General features: G+C 39.3%; 1 protein-coding gene across 4 annotated transcripts in view; it reads left to right on the top strand.

Moving 5' to 3' along the window:
• The window catches only part of NEK10 (NIMA related kinase 10), a 223,887-nt gene that overhangs the window by 128,274 nt on the left and 74,536 nt on the right, over positions 1-21,077 (top strand). For all 4 annotated transcript variants that reach the window (XM_074268058.1, XM_074268060.1, XM_074268059.1 and 1 more), the window contains exons 24-26: positions 15,459-15,588; positions 16,331-16,401; positions 18,938-19,151. In XM_074268058.1, the coding sequence (XP_074124159.1) occupies positions 15,459-15,588; positions 16,331-16,401; positions 18,938-19,151 (415 nt within the window). The remainder of the gene's footprint in view (positions 1-15,458; positions 15,589-16,330; positions 16,402-18,937; positions 19,152-21,077) is intronic.

The following is a 21,077-nucleotide window of genomic DNA, read 5'->3' on the forward strand; positions in this document are numbered from 1 at the left end:
TGTTAGCACATGGCTGAGATGACATCTAAGCTCAGATCTTCCTGACTCCAGCCATGCTCTATGCACTCACCTGAGAGAAGAATTAAGCAGCAGAAGGCCCAGGATACTTTGGGACCATCTCTTCCCCTCCCTGTGCGTCTGTTTCTCTGTTGTTAAATGAAGGGGCTTGGACAGCTGCCCTGAGGTCCCTTCTGCCTCCAGAGAGACGACCCAGTGGCCGGCCTAACCGTCAAATCATCCGTCCAGGCACTTTTTCTGTTATTGCCACCACAAGGTCTGCCTCACTAATCCACACTCACAGCTCCTGCCATGGGCGGATATGCCCATCATCTTTGCCATCGTTTTATAGAATAGTGGATTCGGAGTCTTTAATAGGCCCCGGGGAGTCATGGACTCTAACCCTAGCCGTGACCTCCCTGATGTACGCTGACTCAGCCTCTATTGCAACTCACTACCTTTATATACATAGAAAGTGCCAGGGAACTTATTCTTTCCATCCTTCCTTCCTAAGCACTCACTGTCACATACATTTTCTCCAGCACTGATTCAAAATAAATTACATTGTCATGTAAATTGGTTTCAAATTGATTGTTCTTTGTGAGCATCATCCAGTATTCCTAGAGGGGGAGAAGAAAACCGAGTGTAACTTGATTCTCTTCCAATTAAAACATCAATTAAGACAGTGCTGATAGAGAAGTATACAAGAAGTCCAGATTTCTTATACTGAAGCATTAATAAGCTACGCTGAATTCTCTGATTTGTGTGTGTGTGTGTGTGTGTGTGTGTGTGTGTGTGTGTGTGTTTTGGTAACAGACTTGTGTGTGTGTGTGTGTGTGTACATAATCTCGTGTCATTTATTTATATTGATATATGATAAACTATTTTTATATGATAAATGAAAAAAATATTGAGCTAGCAAGATAATTCTAACTTCATTCTTTAAAAGACAGTACATTGATAAGTCGTCTAACCTCTTAAGAAACAGCTTAGTAGATCATTACTCTAATTCATTAATGACATCTAGAAATCCTAGTCAGTACATCTCCCTGAAGCATAATTAAATCCAGTAAAAATCAGATCCTGCAAAAAATGTGTGCTATTGATCACTGTCATAACGGGGATAAATACAGCCATCGTTCTTGAATGAGAATCTCATTTACTTTGTCGCATAATTAAACATTCACCCAGTTCCTAAGCAGATGACCTTTTTTAGTATGGAAGTGACTCTGATTTCTCCAACTCTTATATTAGCATATGAGTAGCTCCATCTAGCAGGCTGCATTAAACTGGGAGTACTGGATCAAAGGGGATGTATAGTTTTATAGCCCTTTCCCAGTTCCAAGTTTGGTCTATAGGACACATATAAGATATGTGGGACATTCAAGAGAGCCGGTCCCTCTCATTAGATGTTAGTGGGACTCGATGCAAAACTATGAACCACCATGAAAAGTAAGTCTCTTTCCCTCAAAAGTAGCTGGCAGAGATTCTCGCTGCTTCCTCCTCCTGACTTCTGTTGTCTTCCCAGCTCACCATGCCCTCCTCTTGATTTGGTGATCACGTCTCTTTCTATCCTTTCTCTCACCTCACTTCGCTCCTTGAGAACCAGAACAGTATTTTTGCTTTTTTTGTTTGTTTGTTTCTCTTAAGACTCGACACAGTACCTGCTACATAGAAGTCAATTCATAGTACAGGGGAACTAACTTCCTCCTCTTGGCTGGCTTTGCCCTCCCCCAGTTCCTGTTTACACCTTGATTTCCCCAGTACTGTCTCTCAATGTCTGCTCTTTTAAATGTCTTCTCTTTTCATCCGGGCCTTCCCCACTCTGGCTTGCCTTTGAACTAGCAGGCAGTACAAGTTCAGTACAAACTCCCCCCATCTTGGGTAAGCTGAGTTTTCTACGTGTCAGTGCCACCTTTACTTTAGAATTTTTTAAATGGAATAAGACAAGATGGGGGAAGATGAGGGAGTGATTCAGAATATAGATGGGAAAAGGAGCCCTGAACCCTGGGTGCTCAGCAGCAGGCACAAGGCCCTTCCTGATGAAGAGAAAGCAACATCTTGAGCTGATGCTGGCATGTGCAGGTGCCACCTGGGCATAGAGTTGTCCACTCAGCTGTTGGGTGAGGCTTGTTATTGGGCCAGACTGGGGTTACAAGTACCAAGCAATCCCTTCTCAGAATGAGCCATGTCCTGTGGGAAAGATGGCAAGTATACAAACAAACATACCCTACAATAAAAAATGCGAAAACACATCAAGTATTTTCTTTCACAGTAATTTGAAGGGAGGCGTGCAGTCTAGCCAGTGCAAATCCATAGAGGTGGGAGCCCAGAGTTTTACAAATGAGAGAAAAAGGGAATAAAATCCAACGAGACTGGGAGGATTGGTTAGACCAGGTTGTGTAGCTCTTTAAGAAGTAGAAAAGAGAATTGTTGTTTAGTGTTCAAGGTGATAGAATGAGTAGGGGAACGATCACCCAGGAGGATCCTGCACCTAAGGACATCATTCTGGCCTTGGTGTGTGGGATGGACATCAGGAGAGGAGACCCATGAGGAGATCTTGTAGGAGGGAGGGGGAGAGCTGGACCAAAGGTGGAAGCCTCATGAGGAGAATGAGACGGGCCTCAATGACAGACACCTTTGGCAGTGAACCGGAAGCAGGGGTGAGGGGAGAGAGGTCAGAAGAGAGGAGGTGCAGTGGTGCCTTTGGCCAAAACATAGAAACTGGGAGAAAGGGACTTTAAAAGCTGCCTTGGATCTCAGGAAGGGAGGCCTTTTGGACTACAGACCCAGCACTGTGCTTCCCAGCAACCCAAGTGTCAAGGAAACAACAAAAAAAGATTTGTTTTCTGGCTCTTAAGGTCCCGTCTCAAAGGCCTGGCACCTAGCAGATGCTCTCTGCATGCTTCCCCTTTAATTTTGCTCTAGAATAAATTCTCTAGGCATCTGGGATGAGGAAGAAAGGGGGATTTCAGTGTGGAGAACTCTGGCGTCTGCTACATACCATGGTAGTGGTGCTTACTGCTCTCTTCAAACAGAGGCTTATGACGTTTGTTTACTTATTGTGTAGCACTGGTCACTTGGCTCTTCATCTCTCGCCTTCTCTCGGGATTTCCGTGTTGAAGCATCAGTGACATAGCAGGAATTCCCCGTGGGGTCTGGAGCAGCGGTGTGTGCCCAGCAGGGTGAGGGGTCCGGGCAGTGGGACGCAGGAAATCAGATGGGAGCATGTGCTAGAGGGCCCGAGTTGGAATTTCAAGGAAGGAGAAGGAGTTAACGGCATTCAGAGACTCCGGGGAGCAAGGCCATGGAAGAGGAGGAAGGGAAGCTTTGGACAGGCATTTATGGAAGTCCAGCTGTGTACCAAACATTACTGTGGGCACTGGGGAAGAGATCAAGCTTAGTCAAAACATGGAGGTTACTCATCGTCCGGTAGAGAACATGCTCTGTGTGTGCGCTGATGATCCAAATAACACACTGCTAGAAGGCCAGGCCTTTAGGTAGGGGGACCTCAATTCAAACCCAGCTTTAGATATTGACTAGCAGTGTGACCCTATGAAAGCCACCTCACCCTGCTTGCCTCAGTTTCCTCACCTGTAAAATGAGCTGGAGAAGGAAATGGCAAACCACGTCAGGATCATTGCCAAGAAAACCCCAAAGTGGTATCACGGAGAGTTGGACAGGACCCAACACTGCTAAAGTGCTGGGGATACAAAGAAAGGCAAATACCGTCCCTGTCCTTGGGGAGCTCATGGTTCAGTGAAGAAATGTGACAGTTTGGGGGCCATCACCAGCTAGGGGCATCAGAGAGAGCTTAACACAGGAAATGATGTGGTTAAGTTGAATTTTAATGCATGGATCAGTAGTCTTAGCGCCATAATCATTAAACATAGAATCAATTAGCTGCCTGTTTCATTATTTTTGCTAGATTGCAGAGATCATCAAATTGAACCAAATTAGTATCCAGTGGCTTAGAAACTTAAATTAAGTAGATTAGCAAATGACAAATACAGAGGATAAAACTTAGGAAGGAAAATGATAATTACTTTTCATGTGGAGATTGGCTCTGATGCAAATTTTGTGATTTTTATTCTATGAAGCAATCATTCATTCATTCATTCGTTCAGTACATACTTACTCTGTCAGAGGAAGGAAAAACAAAGATACAAGCATATATTTATACTTCTAAATAGATCTGTATAGATATTGGTGTTTTAATGTTGATACATGCATATTTATATGTATGTTCATGTGTGTTTATGTCCATCATCTAGTTTTGTCTTCAGAAAGGTGCATTTTACTATTCTGTGGCAGAAAGGATTTACTTCTCTGGTGATATTACAAAGAGTGGGTTTATTTGTAGTTATTACATCAGAAAAGATCTTGGAGACTGTGCAGTTTAGCCCTTCAGTTTGTAGAGAAGCGAATTGGGGCCAAGAGTGGAAAGGTCATTGTTGAAGACATAGGCGTCCCCAGGAGTATATTTGCACCTTTATGGATGAGACCCTCCACAGATGATCCAAGGAGGGAGGGGAAACCTTAGCAGGCTTTCTAGCGTGTTTATGGCAACAAAGACCTGCTGGGCAACATGAAAGGAAACTCCTGAGCGGCACCAGCTCTAGGAGGAGAAAAGTTTTCTGACCATGGAGACCCATGTAATGGATAAAAATACAAAATGGCCACCCGTTCTATGGAGCCCTGTCACTTTTAGATGACAGCAGTATTTTCAGAAAAGCTGATGGCATCAAAGGTCAAGGTTCATACACTTTTTGGAAATCTTCAGATATTAATTTAACTACTGACACTGTCGGAGGAGGTGCCTGTCCAGTAACCAGTGTGCTAATATACTATTAGAGGAATAGAATCGTATCCAAATGGAGGTTTTTGTAATAAATAAAGCCCAGGAGACTTGATAGAAGTACTGAACCCCCAGAATCTCTTTGGACCGTCCGAGCAGGGGGCTAGCAAAGTCAGTTCATCCTGTGGCCAAAGACAATAAGAAACATCATTTCATGGGTTACTTAGTTATCCCATATGGAACATAAGCCAAAAGACTGTTTGGTAAGATAATGGCAATGGTAGAAAATGAAAAGCAGAAAAATTATATAATCTAATGCGATCTTTCAAACTCTGTCCATTTGTGTATACTGACACATTTGTATATAAGCACTGTATAATGCATGTATACATGTACATGTACACACATATACTGATTTATGTGCACATATGCACACATAAATAATGCTTTGACATATGCAAACATGCAAATGTTTAGTGTGTATATATACATATATGTACATATTTAGGTGCACACACATATAAACAAAAACTGACACATGTGAACAAGAAGTTGTTGAAAAATGTATTGTAAAACATGATTTGGGTAATAGGTTCATGATTTTATATACAATTCTCTTCCCCTTTTTGTATATTGAAATAATCATATTGCTTAAATTCATAATGAAAAAGAAAATGTTTAGGAAATGAAAAGGAATAAAGACTTGTAGATTTTCATAAGACTTATATTACTGTGTCATGAATTCTTTAAAAGACAGGAGACAGTGGACATGGCAGATAGAAAACCCTGTCATAAAAATGAAATAGATTAAATTTATCGGTTACTATATCAGCTGTTTAGTCAGGTTATATTGACTTCTTTGACCAAAGTTTAACATCAATGTCAAACTGAAGAAAGGATTCAAAGATGAAAAGAAAACTCATCATGTAATCAGAATAATTCCAATCCGACTCTTTTAAATAAACTGTTGAAGACAGTAGAGAGTAGAAGTAGAGAGAGGGAGTAGAAGAAAATACATTGACATGGAACAGGGGAAAGAAGGCTGACCTTGGAATCAGGAAAACTGAGTTCTAGTCTACCCTTGACAAATATTAGCTTGATGATTGTGGGAAATTCACTTAATCTCCACGTAATCCTAGGCAATTTTTTAGGAGAATAAGATAAGCTGCCAATCTTGACAAATGGAGAGCATTTTCATAGCAGAAGTTCCATGTGTATATCATATGTTTTAGGATGTTATTATATAATATATATCATATGCAAATTTAATATATACACAAGTCAAAGACAAGAAGATATATTATTGCCAACTGTCATAAAAGATGTTCCAGGGAAAGAAAAATAAGGCAAGCATTCCTGTTTATAGATATTGTCTCGAGCAATCCTTAGAATATTGAAGATTCTTTTCAGTGAGTTCTCAACATGTACCTCTCCACTCTCCATCCTTGAGTCATTAGAAGAGAAAATGAAGTTCAGTAAAATTCAGGAACGCATTGGAAAAGATTTGCCGTCATGTGAAGAGTTCCACCCCCACCATGTCCACCTCTGTAGTGCTCCCCCACCCCAGGCCCAGCCAGCCATTCTTCCACTTTGGCCTCTGGGACACTCCCCACTGCTCGGATTTTCGATTCTGGGATTCTCCGAGTCTTGCCTCCCTTGAATCTGGCTAGTGGCCTCTGCCTCCTGGGACTTCCTGAAAAATGAGAACACTGAGGTTTCTGAAGATGATGCTGGTGGCTGAGACTGCTCGCTGCTGCCTCAGGGACTGGGCCCGACCAGCTCCAGATCTCGGGGCTCTGGCCCCTCGTGTGCCAAAAAATGGCAGAACCCACAGGTACTGTAGGGAGGGAGCCGGCTCCATAGAAATTGTACAGGAGAGTCATCCCAAGGACCAGAGCTCTTCTGGTCCAGTGGCTGTCCGACCCACCAGGACAGGGGCAGGGATCCCACTGACACGTGGAGGGGAGCTGTCCCTCAGAGCACTGAAATTTAGTGGGAATGAGAACTCCCTTATAATAGGTAAGTAACAGGAACTCTCTTTTCTCTCTGTGCTAAGAGTCATTGGTAAAAACAGGAGAGGACAGCCAGGTCCTGTCCTCTAATGGGGGTGGCCGGGAGTGTAAGGGGGAGTCCAGCTTGGAGCTGGTGAGAAGGTAGTGGGCTCGGCCACCCCCTTGTAGGAATGACTATGAGGAGTCATCCAGGTTTGGGTGGGACTTAAAAGGGAGTGTGAATTCTGGGAGTGATCCTTCAGGATGGAGCTTTCTGGGGCATGGTACAGTTAATTGGGATTGCAGTCTGACTGGCCATCAGCCCAAGCACCTCATTTTGCAAGTGTAGAAACCAGGACCTGAGAAGAAACAGGATAGTGTGGACTCCATAGAAAGTTTTTAAGGAAAATAAAATTTCAGATTAGAATAAACTTAGATTATAAGTGCCACTTGTTTTCTTGGAAAGTAGCCCAATGTGATTTTCAGTCTGCAGAAGCTTATTAACTGTGCTTAAGTTAGATCCATTTTATTGCATTTTCTGATGGACTTCTAGCGCTGTATCCTAAGAAAGGAAAGCTTACTATTTTCTCCTGAAGATTTTCCTTTCTGTTATGAAGAATTGGTTCCTGCCTCATGCTAAAAGGTGGGGTAATGGGGGGGGTGCATAGTGAAAGCAAATGAGCATGATAAACTAATAATTGAATATTCAGAACTACTTGGTAGACTGAAAAAAATGGTGTGCATTTTGTAGGTGAATATACAATTCCTTTTCCATCTTTAATAAATAAAAGATAATGGGAAAATCTCTTTTAACAAAAAATAATTGCCCCCAATATTTTAAAGTCCTTCCTAGGTTATTTCATCTTTTTTACCATTTGCTATTTCCCCTAAAAGGAAGCATTTCTTTTATGAAGCCTTGGAAAACCACTTTTCTACTCCTACATATTTATATTCTCAATTACAGGTGGCTCTTTTTTTCACTTCTAGGTTTCAAATCTCTCTTCAAAGTTTTCATTTCTTCTCTAGTTTCAGTTCATCCTAGGCGTAATGGATATATGGATTTATCAAGGCTCCTGTCTTGTCTAAGGAGTTAATCCTTTTTCATATATCATTCTTATGAAATCCCAGCTGCCAAGTGTAATAACTGTTTCTTTTGTATAAGGGCACAAACTTGGGAAGTAGTGACTTGAATTGTTATTTATATTTCCTAAGAAGAAAGCATTTGGACAGAGAATATAAAACAATAGACAGTGTCCAGAACTTTCCAACAGCTTTGAGACTAGAAAGCCAAAAAAAACCATGAAATTGAGATGAAGGGAGTCTCCAGAAAGAGCCTGGTAATTGAAATAATAAATTTAGTTGTTCTTTTCTCCTCCTCCTCATGAGTAGCCTTTGTTCTCTCTTTTTACCTCTATACCAATGGATATCCACGACATTGCTGAGAAGGTCAGTCTTCTCTTTTAGATTTTAGGGAGCAAAAGCAGAAGGTAACAGTAGTTTAGTAGGGAAGCTGATCCCTGGTAAACAAAAGGGACAAAATTGGTAAGGGAAGTTTCCCTGGAGAAGTATCCACATAGTGGTCTTTAGGAAACGCTTTATCAATTTGTGAGCTCTTTGAGGAATAGACTATTTTTTGTCTGACTTTGTAGCCCCAGAATTTAGCATATTGTCTGGCATGTAGTGATTGCTTAAAGAATTGTTGCCTTGCCTTGACTTGGCCTCCCAAACTTGTGGGGAATTTGGAATTAGCTGTAGTTATATGGATGAATTGGAATGTATTTGAGTTCTGCTTTATCTCTGGTTCATTCTGCCTATGGTGTTCCATTCAAGGTGGGCCAGGGCACAGTTCTCCCACTAAAAAGGAATGCAAGACACTGGCATTATTTAATTAACTCTGATGAGTCAGATGATCTTTTGGATTCCCAAAAAGTATGATATCATGGAAGGATGTTTGTGAATAGTTCAAGAGAGAAATACAAATTATGAGTGTAAAATTTATGGCCTGCTTAGCAGAAACAATTAACAGACTAGAAAAACTTGCATCCATAGTTGTAAGTCTCATCAAAGAAACAAAGGAGAGAATAACTAATTGTGAAAACAGTTGCCCAGAAGTGAAAGACAATCTGAGAGAAGCAAAAAACAATAAAGTTATTAAAAACATGGCTTCTACAATCAAAACATATTGATCTTGAGTACAGAGATGTGCAAGAGAACCTAAGGACTTATGTCTTTCAGAAAAATATGTGAAAAAAAATCTGAAAACCATATTGCAGGAAGTTATATGAGAAAACTACCCATAATTTCTGAACACAAAAACAAAGTTTCATTTGAAGAATTTATCAATCCCCTCCAGGAAAATAAAACCAAATAATCTATGTTATGAATTATAAGACAATAGTGGTCAAATTTAACAATCCCAAGTGATAGAAGAAGCACCTTAATATATAAAGTCAGGGAATTTAATATAACAAACATTCTGTAGCTATGAGAAACCACAGAAAACAATTTATTCTGAAGATCAGATGCAACAACCTAAGGTGACAAATCTTGGAAACTTCAGCCTAAACATCAGTGACAGAAGATGGGTCATTCATGCATTTGAAACATGGCTATCAAAAAATCAAACACAAGCAGCACTTTATTTTGCCTACATTTATATCTTCATTTTTTAAAAAAATCGGATAATTTTATTTCAATGTAATTGGTTTCCAATGCATTTTTATTTTATGAGCAGTAAATTAAGATATGATACTGAGAAGAGAACTCAGGTATCACCAGATTGCAAAGGGGCCAGTAATATTAATATATTAAGAATCCTTGATTTAGTGTTATTGTAACACTATTTTTCAGGGGGGGAAACTCTGAGGTCTCAGGAGAGTTAACATGATTCTCGTCATGGTTCATAGCGATTGCTATAAAATAAGCCTCCAGTGAAACATTATCGTGGTCAAGGTCCTTTTCAAAATTAATAAAAAAGTCTAAACTGAATTAAAGAAATACATTGAGTTGCCTTTCTCTTCTTTATAAGTTGCAATTTAATTGTGGCTATGCTAATAATCTTTATTTGCTCTGAGTCAGTTAATCATGCAACTTCCCATACTTGTTTTCACTATTGCTGTGTTTGATTTTTACCTCTGGTGTTAAGATGAATTTAGTTACCAATAGCCCATCTTCTCTTGTCTCTATCCATATCAATCTTTTACACATGAGGACTATGATTTTTAGTTTCATTATTACAAATTGAGTTAGTAGGATCCCAGCCTTTTCATGGTTTAACTAACAGCTTTAAGAAATGGTGCTAAACTTTGTTTCTATAAGTTCCATGATTAACTTTTGGTGGAAAGTCATTTATTCTAAATAATCTTTACGAAAATGAGAAACCCTTCCAAATGGATTGAACTGGAACTTCTTGCATTTATTTTCCAAGTTGGAGTTTAGAAAACCCAGTAAAGGAAATTTAAAGTTGTTACAAAACAGTGATATTCTTCATAATGGCCTTCCAGACAAAAAGTAACGGATGCAAGTTTTCAACTGTAGTAGGGATTTGAAATTGTTATCTCAGTTATATCCTCCAAAGACTTATGATGTGTTCTTTTGGAAGGCGAGAAATGGCCTGACAGGAAGGTTCACAGAATCTCTTCTCTCCCACGGCTGGCTTTGTTTTTATTTGTAATTATATAAAGTTGTTATACCACCAGGGTATTTGAAGCTTGATACCAGAAGCATCGTGACTTTTGGCAACTCTTTTACTGCTTGCTGCTTTTCCATGTTCATTTTCCCCTAGAGTGGGAAGGTAGGGGTTATAGACATGAGAAAAAGAAGAAAGTGCCCTACTGGGAATTAAATCAAAGCAAAAGGGCATAGCTTCTTCAAATATTGTCTCTTCTTCACATGAGTTTCCTTTGAGATTGAGTATAATTTTTTTCTAATTTTGGTGAAATAAGAATAGTTAGACCTTTTGTTCAAGTTTTAAATTTAATTTGAATGAAATATAACATTCAGTTTAGGGAAAATGCAGTTAATTATTAGTTTTAGGGGTGTGTGTGTGTGTATTTGTGTGTTATAAAATGGAAACATTGCTGAATAAATAGGCTATTTCTTACCAAAAACAGGTTTTACTGAACACTTAGGATAAGAACATGTATTGAGATTGCCACACTGCTGCTGCTAGTTCAGGTGATCTTTGGACTCTTTTCTATAGGAATTCCATTCTTTTCTCACAGCCACTTTTTGAACAAATCTGGAGAATCCATAGGCTGAGACTCCTGTTTCCTTTCCCTTCTCCAGCACTGAACATCACCATCACCACACATTCAGAAGCGGTTTCTAAGTTATTTCCTTCTCAAATTTCCTATTCTAGAACTCTACCAATTTTACCTTGTGATAGATCTAAAAAAAAGAAAGAGGAAAAAAAGTGACCAACTTTCAGTGACCATGAATGATCTCTCTAATGCCATATTGTCTTTGCTTTCAATGTCATTCACAAAATATATTATTTATCATATAATATATGAAATATAAACACACATTATATGAGATATAATGTAGTGTCTGGACTAACTCTCTGGAGGATCTTGGGACCAGCCTTGGTCTTAGTGGAGGAGTGAAGGAGGCAGGAGACTCATGAGGATGGTCCAAAAGAAGGAGATGGTTATTTCCAATCCTCTCAGCTCTTAAATACCTCAATATGATTACATCATTACAGCCCCCTAAGTAGTGCCAACTAGAGAACCATTATCTGATCAGCCACACTGAGTATGTGCTAACTATAAGCACCTACTGTAAGTATCCCTTGTTTCAAGTAGAACACAGGTGGTCACGCTCTCCTTGACTTTTCAGGAAGGGGGAGAACACCAAAGGGAGGTGGGGAGCCAAACCAGACATTGTCAGCAGGTTCCTTCTGGACTGAAGGATCTTATGCCTTACCCAAAGTTTCCCCACTATCTGCGGCCCTCTACAATATAATACAAACTATTATATGTCAACAAAAGACATCAAAAATAATATTTTTAAAAAGTGATAATAAAGCACTTGTTAGTAGAATTTACGAGTGTCTTCAGTAATATCTTAAAAATCTAAAGAAAATGGCATCTTTAGGATAGCCATGAAAAAAGAAATTTCTCTTTGACAAATATATTGAGACATAGTTTTAAGTTGAAGAAAAGATCTGTTTTTTTTAAACATTAGATAGAAGAAGGTTATTCTTTAGAGTACCGTTTACTTTATATCTTGAGGCATCCAAATGTTTTTATATTGACACACATACCAGTTGTGTGTTTCCTGTATATATCATTATTTTTTCTGTTATCTGCTTATACCCTGAACAAACGCTGACATTTTCATTTGATTATTTCAGTTTGATTTGCCCTGTTTTTAATGGTCTATAAGCAGGGGAAATAGGCACAGTGGTATTATGTGGTAATGATATAATCTGGGTCTTTCTGTATTAACTAGGTTGTTGCTCACACAGCAGGTAGAGATTGTTCTTAAATTCCTTCTAGCTCATTAATGGCTGTCAGAGCTTGTGCTTTGGGAAGCATTCTCCTGTAAGAGCAGGTAGGTGGAAGTTTCCCCCATAGATGGGCTGTACAAACGTTCCCATTGTAAAGTTTCAAGCATTGCGTTGGCTCTTTGGCACCTCAAGAGATCTTTACTGTGAGGTCTTCTGTCCTTCGGATGAGTTACCTTAGTAATTCACGTGCCCAAAAGGAACTAAGTTAGTGAAGAATACAAATTGCCTAGACGTATAAACTGGACGGGCAACAAACAATTGGATGAGTATGTTTCAGTACATTGGATAGGTCCCTGAATTGAGAACTTGGAAGGATATGGACCACTATACTAGAAAATAAGAAGACAAAGGAAGGTGTAATCTGCTTTGGTGGAAAGAGTAATGGAACAAATCCACAGACACATTGAAATGTCATCCATGAATCCAGCTGAACTTTTAAAAAATCATATCATAAAATTGAATTTAATTAATGCTAGTGATGGCAATAAATATCAACTTTGCAATTTTAAAAACCACTTGACATTTTCCCCTTTCCTTGCTCTTTCTAAATTTGTTGCCAATTCATAATGAAGTTTATTACTTAAAATTCAGAAATGAACAAAACCATTCTGGCAAACTCATTTAAAACAGGTTCTCACTAAATATCCTGTGATGATGATGATAGTGATAATTAGATACAACAGGTTGATGATCACTAATAAATGTTTCAGCCACAGAAATTCCTAGAGATTATCTTTTTTAAATGTCTAGAGGTCATAATTTGCATTGGTGAAATGCATCAAATAGCAATACCTACATGGTATTCAAATCCTTGAAGTATTAGAAATCTGTTGAAAGAATGGCAGTATTGTTAATGGTTCCTTGATTCTTGCCAGTTAATAAAGATTTATAACTACCCTGATTGTTTTGATGGACACCATAATCTGCTCTTAAATGTAGCATCTAGTCCTCCGCCTATTAACTGTAATTTGCTCTTATCCAAATACATGTATATGTATGTATAAATGCATGTAGAGCCTTCTCGTTTTTTCTCTTTCACAATCCATAACATAATTCTGGGGTTATTGGTAGAGACTATATAGAACTTAGAATTGATTAACTAAAACTTATTTCTTTTCTTAATCTTGCTCTATGAAGGCTTTTTGCTTATTTTGAAAATTCAATCTAGAAAAATAATGTGCTTAAGTATATCCAAACTATCATTCTAAGATACTTCAGAAGACTATAAAATATTATGTTCTATAGCAGACCCAAAATTAAATGCAGTTGGAGAAAATGTGTGCTTCTTTAAGTCTGATTTAAAGATTAACAACATCCTTACTACATTTGGAGGTATAGTTAAAATGAAAAAGTGATGTATAGAGAAACCATCAAATTCCTTCTCTGTAAGGATTTAGGAAAAGGAATTTAAGTCATGTGGTTGGAGCTCCACCGGGTGGATTCAGGGAGGTGGGCTGGGGAAGGTGGAGTACCAGTAATAAGTTTAGCCCATTTCACAATTATGCCCAAGGTCAGCTGTGGGGAGGATCACATGCATGTTTTTTCTCTCTCCTCTGCATGTCTTTTATGAAGTCATCCTGAGGACCAGATGGAAACATGTCCTAATAGGTGCAGATTGAGGGCCCAATGGCATACAAACCTTGAAATATACGAGCCAAGAAGATAGGTTGTTATGCATTGTGTTATATATATGTCCTTGCTCCTATCATTTGTAAGCCCATAGAGACATTTCTTAAGGTAGTTTATAGGAGCCCAGTTTTTTAACCATGGATGGATAATCCAGGTGATTCAAAAAAGAGAACATTTTTCCATTTTTAGTAAGGTTTAGTTCAGGCTTATTTTTCTTGGGAATCAGGTATGCAGCTCAGAATCATATATGTGTATTGACTTATTCTGCTACATAATAATTAGTATATTCAGTTAGCAGAATGCATCGGATTTTTAAAATGTTCACATTTTCAGAAATTTAACAATTCTTTGAAAATTTGACCTATTAAGGTCAATTAAATTCCTTCTAGTAATTAGAATTTAAGTAGCCACTCCTCTGAGTGGGTCAAAATATAATTTATGGACTTATCCAATATGCTTTGAATTGGAAAAGTACTTACATTACCTTTACCTCTTAAATGAGTGCTTGTAGATATATTAGCTAAAGGTGTCTTTTCTAACAACTAAAAACACTTAGTAAGAACCTAACAGAACATGATTAGTTTTTGAAAGGAGCTAGCCTAAAAATGTAAAATTTAAATTTTAAACATCTGCCATTTGTAGCATTAGATCCATTCTATTTCCATCAATGACCATTTCTAATTTTACTCAACAGCTGTTACAGGAAACACATAGATAATTCTAACTACCAGGGGTGGATGGTGCAGTTAATTATCTCTTAATAAATACAGAAGTTGTGATGAGTGACCTAATCCTATACCTTCACCATTGAGTTTGTCCTCTGTTTTCCCTTCCATTTCTCCTATTCTTTTCTCCTATCTTTTTTTTTCTTTTTCCCTCTTGCTTTTCCTTTTGCTCTTTTTTCCTTTCCCTCTTGTTCTTTCCCCCCTTCCTTCCTCCTTTTCTCCTCCCCAACTTATTATCTTTCTTTTACAGATAGTAGAGGCAGAATTATGATCCAATCCAAGAAGAGATCTCCTCCCATTCTCCTTCCCTCGGTGTCTCCTTTCCTTCCTTCCTTCTCTTCTTTTTTGAATTGAAATAGATGTAGTTTTTTTTCCCCTAAAGACTATATTGAATTTTTTAAAATATAATTTTGGAAGAGATTTAAGATTTAAACCTTTCAAACTTGGATTTAATGATTGTCAATTTTGTACCTGAGACTTGCCTGTGGATATAATGAAGATTCTTGCAAATTACTTATTTTCATTAACTAATTAAATTTTAAGTTTGGCACACTATTAGATATGCTACTATAAGACACTGGAAAGTTTTCTTTATAAATATAAACATTAAGTAATGCCTTCAAATGCTAAAAACATCATTATTTTAGATTTGAACAATTTTTAAAATGAGTTTTTGTCTTAGTTTTTGCAAAATAGGATTATAAGGATGTCTTTATTCTTTATTTGTTTACATCTTGAAAATTCAATTCAATTTTGCATGATTTGGTCCTTTTTCTATATTTATTGACTTACTTGTTTTAACTTAGCCCCGAGGTTTTGAAGAGTGAGCCCTATGGGGAGAAGGCTGATATCTGGGCTGCAGGCTGCATCCTCTATCAGATGGCAACGCTGAATCCTCCCTTCTACAGTACCAACATGCTCTCCTTAGCGACCAAAGTAAGTGTATTTAACAAAGTGGATTCAACATCAATTTCTTGGAGGGCTAGAGCTTTCCCTCTAAAAAAGAATGCATATGATTTTTAAAAATTGTAAGAGTTGAGGTTTATTAAATTATATAAAAAGTACTTTAACCTTAATCTTTTAGTTATTATATATCACCTACATCTGTAATCAATCTCCCTATGATTTTAAGTTTAAAAGTTTAGCATCCTGGGGCAGCTAGATGGCGCAGTGGATAGAGCACCAGCCCTGAATTCAGGAGGACCCGAGTTCAAATATGGTCAGACACTTAACACGTCTTAGCTGTGTGACCCTGGGCAAGTCACTTAACCTCAGCCTCAGGGGGAAAAAAAAAAGTTTGGCATCCCAAATTACATTTAATAAATTATATCGATATATTGATATTTATTATGTCAAATCCTATTTTAATATAGATGTGAAACTAATTATGTCATACGTTGAAACCAACATTTTAGACATGGTGTTCAATCTATAGTAATTTATTGATAGGCTATGATGTGGTTTGATATATAATATACCCTAATATGATATGATTATAGTATAATATAATATAATATAATATTACATAATATAAATTTTATGGTGCTAATTAGTCCTGACTGCTTTGATTTCATAATTCTTTCATGTTGCCTCAAATGTTCCTCCAAAGAAAATATTAACATTTTCCTAGAGATAATAGAATATACTTCTCCTTTAATCAATTCTCTCTCTTTTACAGATAGTAGAGGCAGTATATGAACCAGTCCAAGAAGGGATCTACTCTGAAAAAGTGACAATTATAATCAGCAGGTAATTTAATTATGAAATTTTATGGCTTGTTTTTTGCTGAGGCAATTAGGGCTAAGTGACTTGTCATACAGCTAGGAAGTGTTAAGTGCCTGAGGTCAGATTTGAACTCGGGTCCTCCTGACTTCACTTTGAGCCATCCAGCTGCCCCAATTTTATGGATTTTTACAATGACCATTGTAAAATTACAATGATCATGAGGAGACTACTTATTCGCCCAAACCTTCCATATTGATTTGGTAAATGATGAAAAAGTGAGCTTCTAGGCCAGGCTGGGAGTCAGGCTCCCCCTGGTGTGACTTGCTCCCAGGACTCATGTTGGACCCCCACCTTTCCTAGGTGGTACTCTAAACAAATTAGGCCTTTCCTGCTGACCTTCTAAGTGGTCTTTAGCTGGAAAACGTTCTGCTCCATCTTTCTGGGTGTTCTGTTGTTCTCTAATTTGTTTAGAGTTCTTATTTAAAGGCATTTGAAGCGGTTAGAGGGAGAGCTCAGTGGGCCCCTGCCTCTTTACTCTGCCATCTTGGTTCTGCCCCAACCTCATATTTCCTCAAGTTAAGTAGATGAACTTGTAGAAAGCAGAATCCTGAAAGATTTGTGTTCAATTGAACAAAGAACATTGAGTTTCACTTTCTAATTCAGAAATTAGCCGACTCTCGCTTTAATAGCAAAGAGGATTATTGCTGTCATGGCTGCATGGTTGACCAGGTGCTGGGTGAAGAGCTGCTGTATCATCAAAAATGCCTCTGTTACAGTACTCTTTAGTTTTCAGTTAATTAGCATTTTCTAAATCCTGAAATCTTAGATGATACAAATTGGGCCCGAATGCTCTTGACCAGCATGTTGTCATCTAGGAAGCAGCTTTTTTTTTTTTTTTTCTTTAATTGAAAAAGCAGTTGGAAGCTAGCATTGCTATCATTATAGATAGCGATATAAGCCACTTAAAGTGGAATTCTATTTAGGTCATATTCTCTGTGGAGCCGTGCTTTTAAGAGCCAATCTTAGAAACAATTCAAGTTTGATTGAATATGGTTTTTATCCTCAACTCACATTTTATGAGATAGAGTTTGCCTCTCTAACATTCAGAATGTCAGAACGTCAGAAATGGACTTCCAGAAATATTTCTGCAGGGGGAACAAACAGCCCATTTCTCTGAAGTAATTCCCTTCTGTGTCACTCATGATACTAAAATCCAGGAACAAATAATTGCACCGGATGAGAAGGATTCTGACTTGCAATGGTAAAATTGAGGTAAAATTCAGGACCTTTGCAGGTATCAAAATAACCAGCAGGAATTCTGCAGAGAGCACACGAGACTGTTGCTGGAGCTCTAAGCCAACGAATCTGAGAAGTGTGTGGATTGGGGCTAGGGAGGAGCAAGGAGAGAGATCTTGGCTCTCACTCACTGAGCAGTTTTGTTCTGGGAAGCCCTGGAAGAAGATTTTAGGGGCTAGATTTGCCTTCTGCATTTTTCACTAAATGAGTACATTGATACTTAAAAGAATGGGCAAAATTCTTTAATGCAATATATGGCTTCTGGATTTTTCAAGATCTTCTTATCTATAAAATAATTTTGAAAGAATAATTTTGCAAAATGCCAACGGGCTTATGTAACCCATAACAGGGACAAAAGAATAAATTTGTCTGAATATTATGGGTATAAATGGAAACATTTTCCCATCTCCTTTTATATGAATTGGCAAAGTAAACAGACGCTCCTATCCAACAATCAACAAAGGGGTAAAAATAGCGACCTGGGTGCCTGGCAGACTGGCAAGATTTATCTCCTTGCTCCCCCAAACTTTCTGAGGTTGCTAAGTTATTCTCCCACTTGAGGAAAAAAAAAACTACTCAAAAAGAGTGTCACAACAACAGAATATGAATGTACATCCCATGTGCCAACAGGAGACGTGGGGCTGATGAACCTGGGGAGACATCAGTGGCAAGTCTGTGCAAAAAGGGACAGAGGGAAAATCCTGGGGCACATGGGGAAGCAGCAGACTTGTTCTGGAGAAATTATGAACCAGTCCAAGAAGGAATCTCCTCCCTTTCTCCTTCCCTCTATGTCTCCTTCCTTCCTTCTGCTCTTTTTTGAATTGAAATATATTTTTTTTCCCCTAAAGACGATTTTGAGAAATCCCTAGCTGGCAACCAGGGGGCTTGTGGGAAGGATGAGAGGGAAGGTGCCAGGAGATGGCATGTGGTAGGCCCGGGGCCCTGAGTGCGATATGTGCAGATGTGACAGCCCCTGGTGCTGCTGGGTGACTTGGCGGGGTCGTGTCCACCTTGTTGTGCTTCTGCTTTGTGAAATGCTTTCCAATGAGTCCAGTTGAGACAGCGCTGGGGTGGGCAGGCCTCGTGTTGGGCTCAGCTGCTGCAGGGGCCTCCTCTGTCCCTTCTGTCCCGGAGGCTTGACCGGCCCGTTTATCTCTGTTCATCGCCATACATACGGAGGCCCCGGACCTGAGCCTCGCGGGCACCTCCCGAGGGTGGTGGGGGTGAGGCCGGGGTTGTTCTGTGATTGGCTACTCTTTCCCAGATGTTTGACTCCTGATGCCGAAGCCCGGCCAGATGTGGTGGAGGTGAGTGCGATGATATCCGATGTCATGATGAAGTATCTGGACGGCTTGGCCTCCTCCCAGCTTGCCTTGGAGAAGAAGCTGGAGCGCGAGAGGAGGCGCACCCAGCGCTATTTCATGGAGGCCAACCGGAACGCAGTCACTTGTCACCATGAGCTGGCCATCCTGTCTCATGTAAGTAGCTCTCGGCATTCCAGCGGTTTGCTTCTAAATCGGCTTTGCAGCTTATCTTGCAATAACTTTTGTAAAGATATTACTTATTATTTGAGACCATCAGATTCTCTACAAATTAATGAATTGAAACAATTCTAAAAATAAGTGTAATGATGTAATTGCCTTCCTAAAGAATGGCTGATAGATGTAGTGAGTTTCCAAGATGGACTTTTCTTAGTGGGTTACCCAGATTTTAGAATCGCAACTTTAGGTCTGGAGGAGGCCCCAGAGGCTGGCCCCTTCTCCTTTTACAGACAAGGAAAGAGGCCTGGAGAGGATTCAGCGAATTTCCTCAAAATTAATAAATCGTGCATGACGGGGCCAGAATTCGAACTCGGGTCCTGAGATCCAAGCTTGGTGGGGTTTTTCTCTCGGTCACCTAGGTTTCTCGACCTTTGTATCTTGTCCAAGCAAGCACAGGGGGCTACTCCAGGCCTGGAGCTGCCTTGCTGGGCCGCCATTGTTTCTGGCTCCTATTTGGGTAAAGCCTTAGGAGAGGTCACATGGAGAGGTGGATAGTACACTGGGTTTAGAGGCTGGAGGGCCTAGTGTCCCACGTCATTTCTTAGGCCTTCTAGCTGTGAGCCCGTGGCCAGGCGATCCTCACACCTCAGAGCAGCGATTTCCTATCTGCTAAACGGGAATCAGACTGCAGAATCAGGGTCTGCTGAATAATACTTGGAGGCACGATACGGGTAGCTCTGTCTGAAAAGATCCTTGATGCTGCTTCTCCTTTGCAAATACTTACTTGGTGACACACATTAATCTCCTACTGTGTGCTTGTCCACTGCCCCCCGTTTAATTCTTAAGAGACTGTGCTGGTTCAGTGTCAGTGGGAGCAAGGAGGGCCTTGTCTGTCCAAGCTGAGCAAGCCCGATATGGAGCCTACCTCATGGACTGGCTAATGTCCGGGCCAGCCACGCCATCTCTTGTGTTTGTGACCTTTAGGGTTACTTCACTGCTCAGGGGTCAGCAGCTCCGAAACGTCCTTGTGGCGAGCATCGTTTCACTACAGAGTACGATCTGCCACGAAGCCTTTATGGAGTTAGAAAATGACTCCCCTCTGTGCTGAATTTTAAATGTGCCAATAATGTGGATCTTTGACTTGCACTCACATAATATTCCATTTCATGCATCATCACATATTAGCAAAGGGGAGAAAAAGCAGTATTATTAAGCCTTGAATTTTAACAGAATTTAAAGAAACATATAATTGATTGAATTTCATCAAAGGGCAGTATGTAGTTAATTGGTAATATACATTCCTTCCTCACCACAGACCAATTATATTTGAACCATTGCTGGTCTAAAAATTACAGGTGTAAAAATTTTCTGCCCTTTTTGTTCTTAAAAGTAAAATTGTTTTATTTGAGAGAAAAAATATAATGGAGATTTCTCCCATGAGAATTTATAGTATTAATGTAAATAGAACAGTTATAAAATTCAGTGATGAATAATAAGCAAGGGATAGAAATTAGTAGGTTTGATAAAACTCCATGACTTCCCTCTACCAAACAGGTGACCAAATTTGAATTACACCAACTACTGTGGTACCAAACCAATAAATTATAAGAAAAATGGAAATATTTTCTCTTACAGAGTACATGTTTTCCACTCTCCAATTTTGGCTTGCTTAATTAATTCATTAATGCTGATTTGAATAGCATCCTAGTCAAAGAAAAGTAGATCAGGCCGCTTTGCATGCTGGGACTTTCAGGACCTCACCAGAGGGGATCCTTTTTGTCAGGGAGCACAGAGAGTGGAGGGGCTTCCCAAGAGGGAAAAGCTTCAGGCAGGAGCCTGGGGATGGATTATCTGGCAGGGAGCAAAGCGGAATATCCAGAGAGGAATGGCCACCAAGGTTTAGCTACATCAATTCATGAAACA

This window comes from Sminthopsis crassicaudata, chromosome 5 (assembly GCF_048593235.1).
Source record: "Sminthopsis crassicaudata isolate SCR6 chromosome 5, ASM4859323v1, whole genome shotgun sequence".
In the NCBI taxonomy this organism is placed as follows: domain Eukaryota; kingdom Metazoa; phylum Chordata; class Mammalia; order Dasyuromorphia; family Dasyuridae; genus Sminthopsis; species Sminthopsis crassicaudata.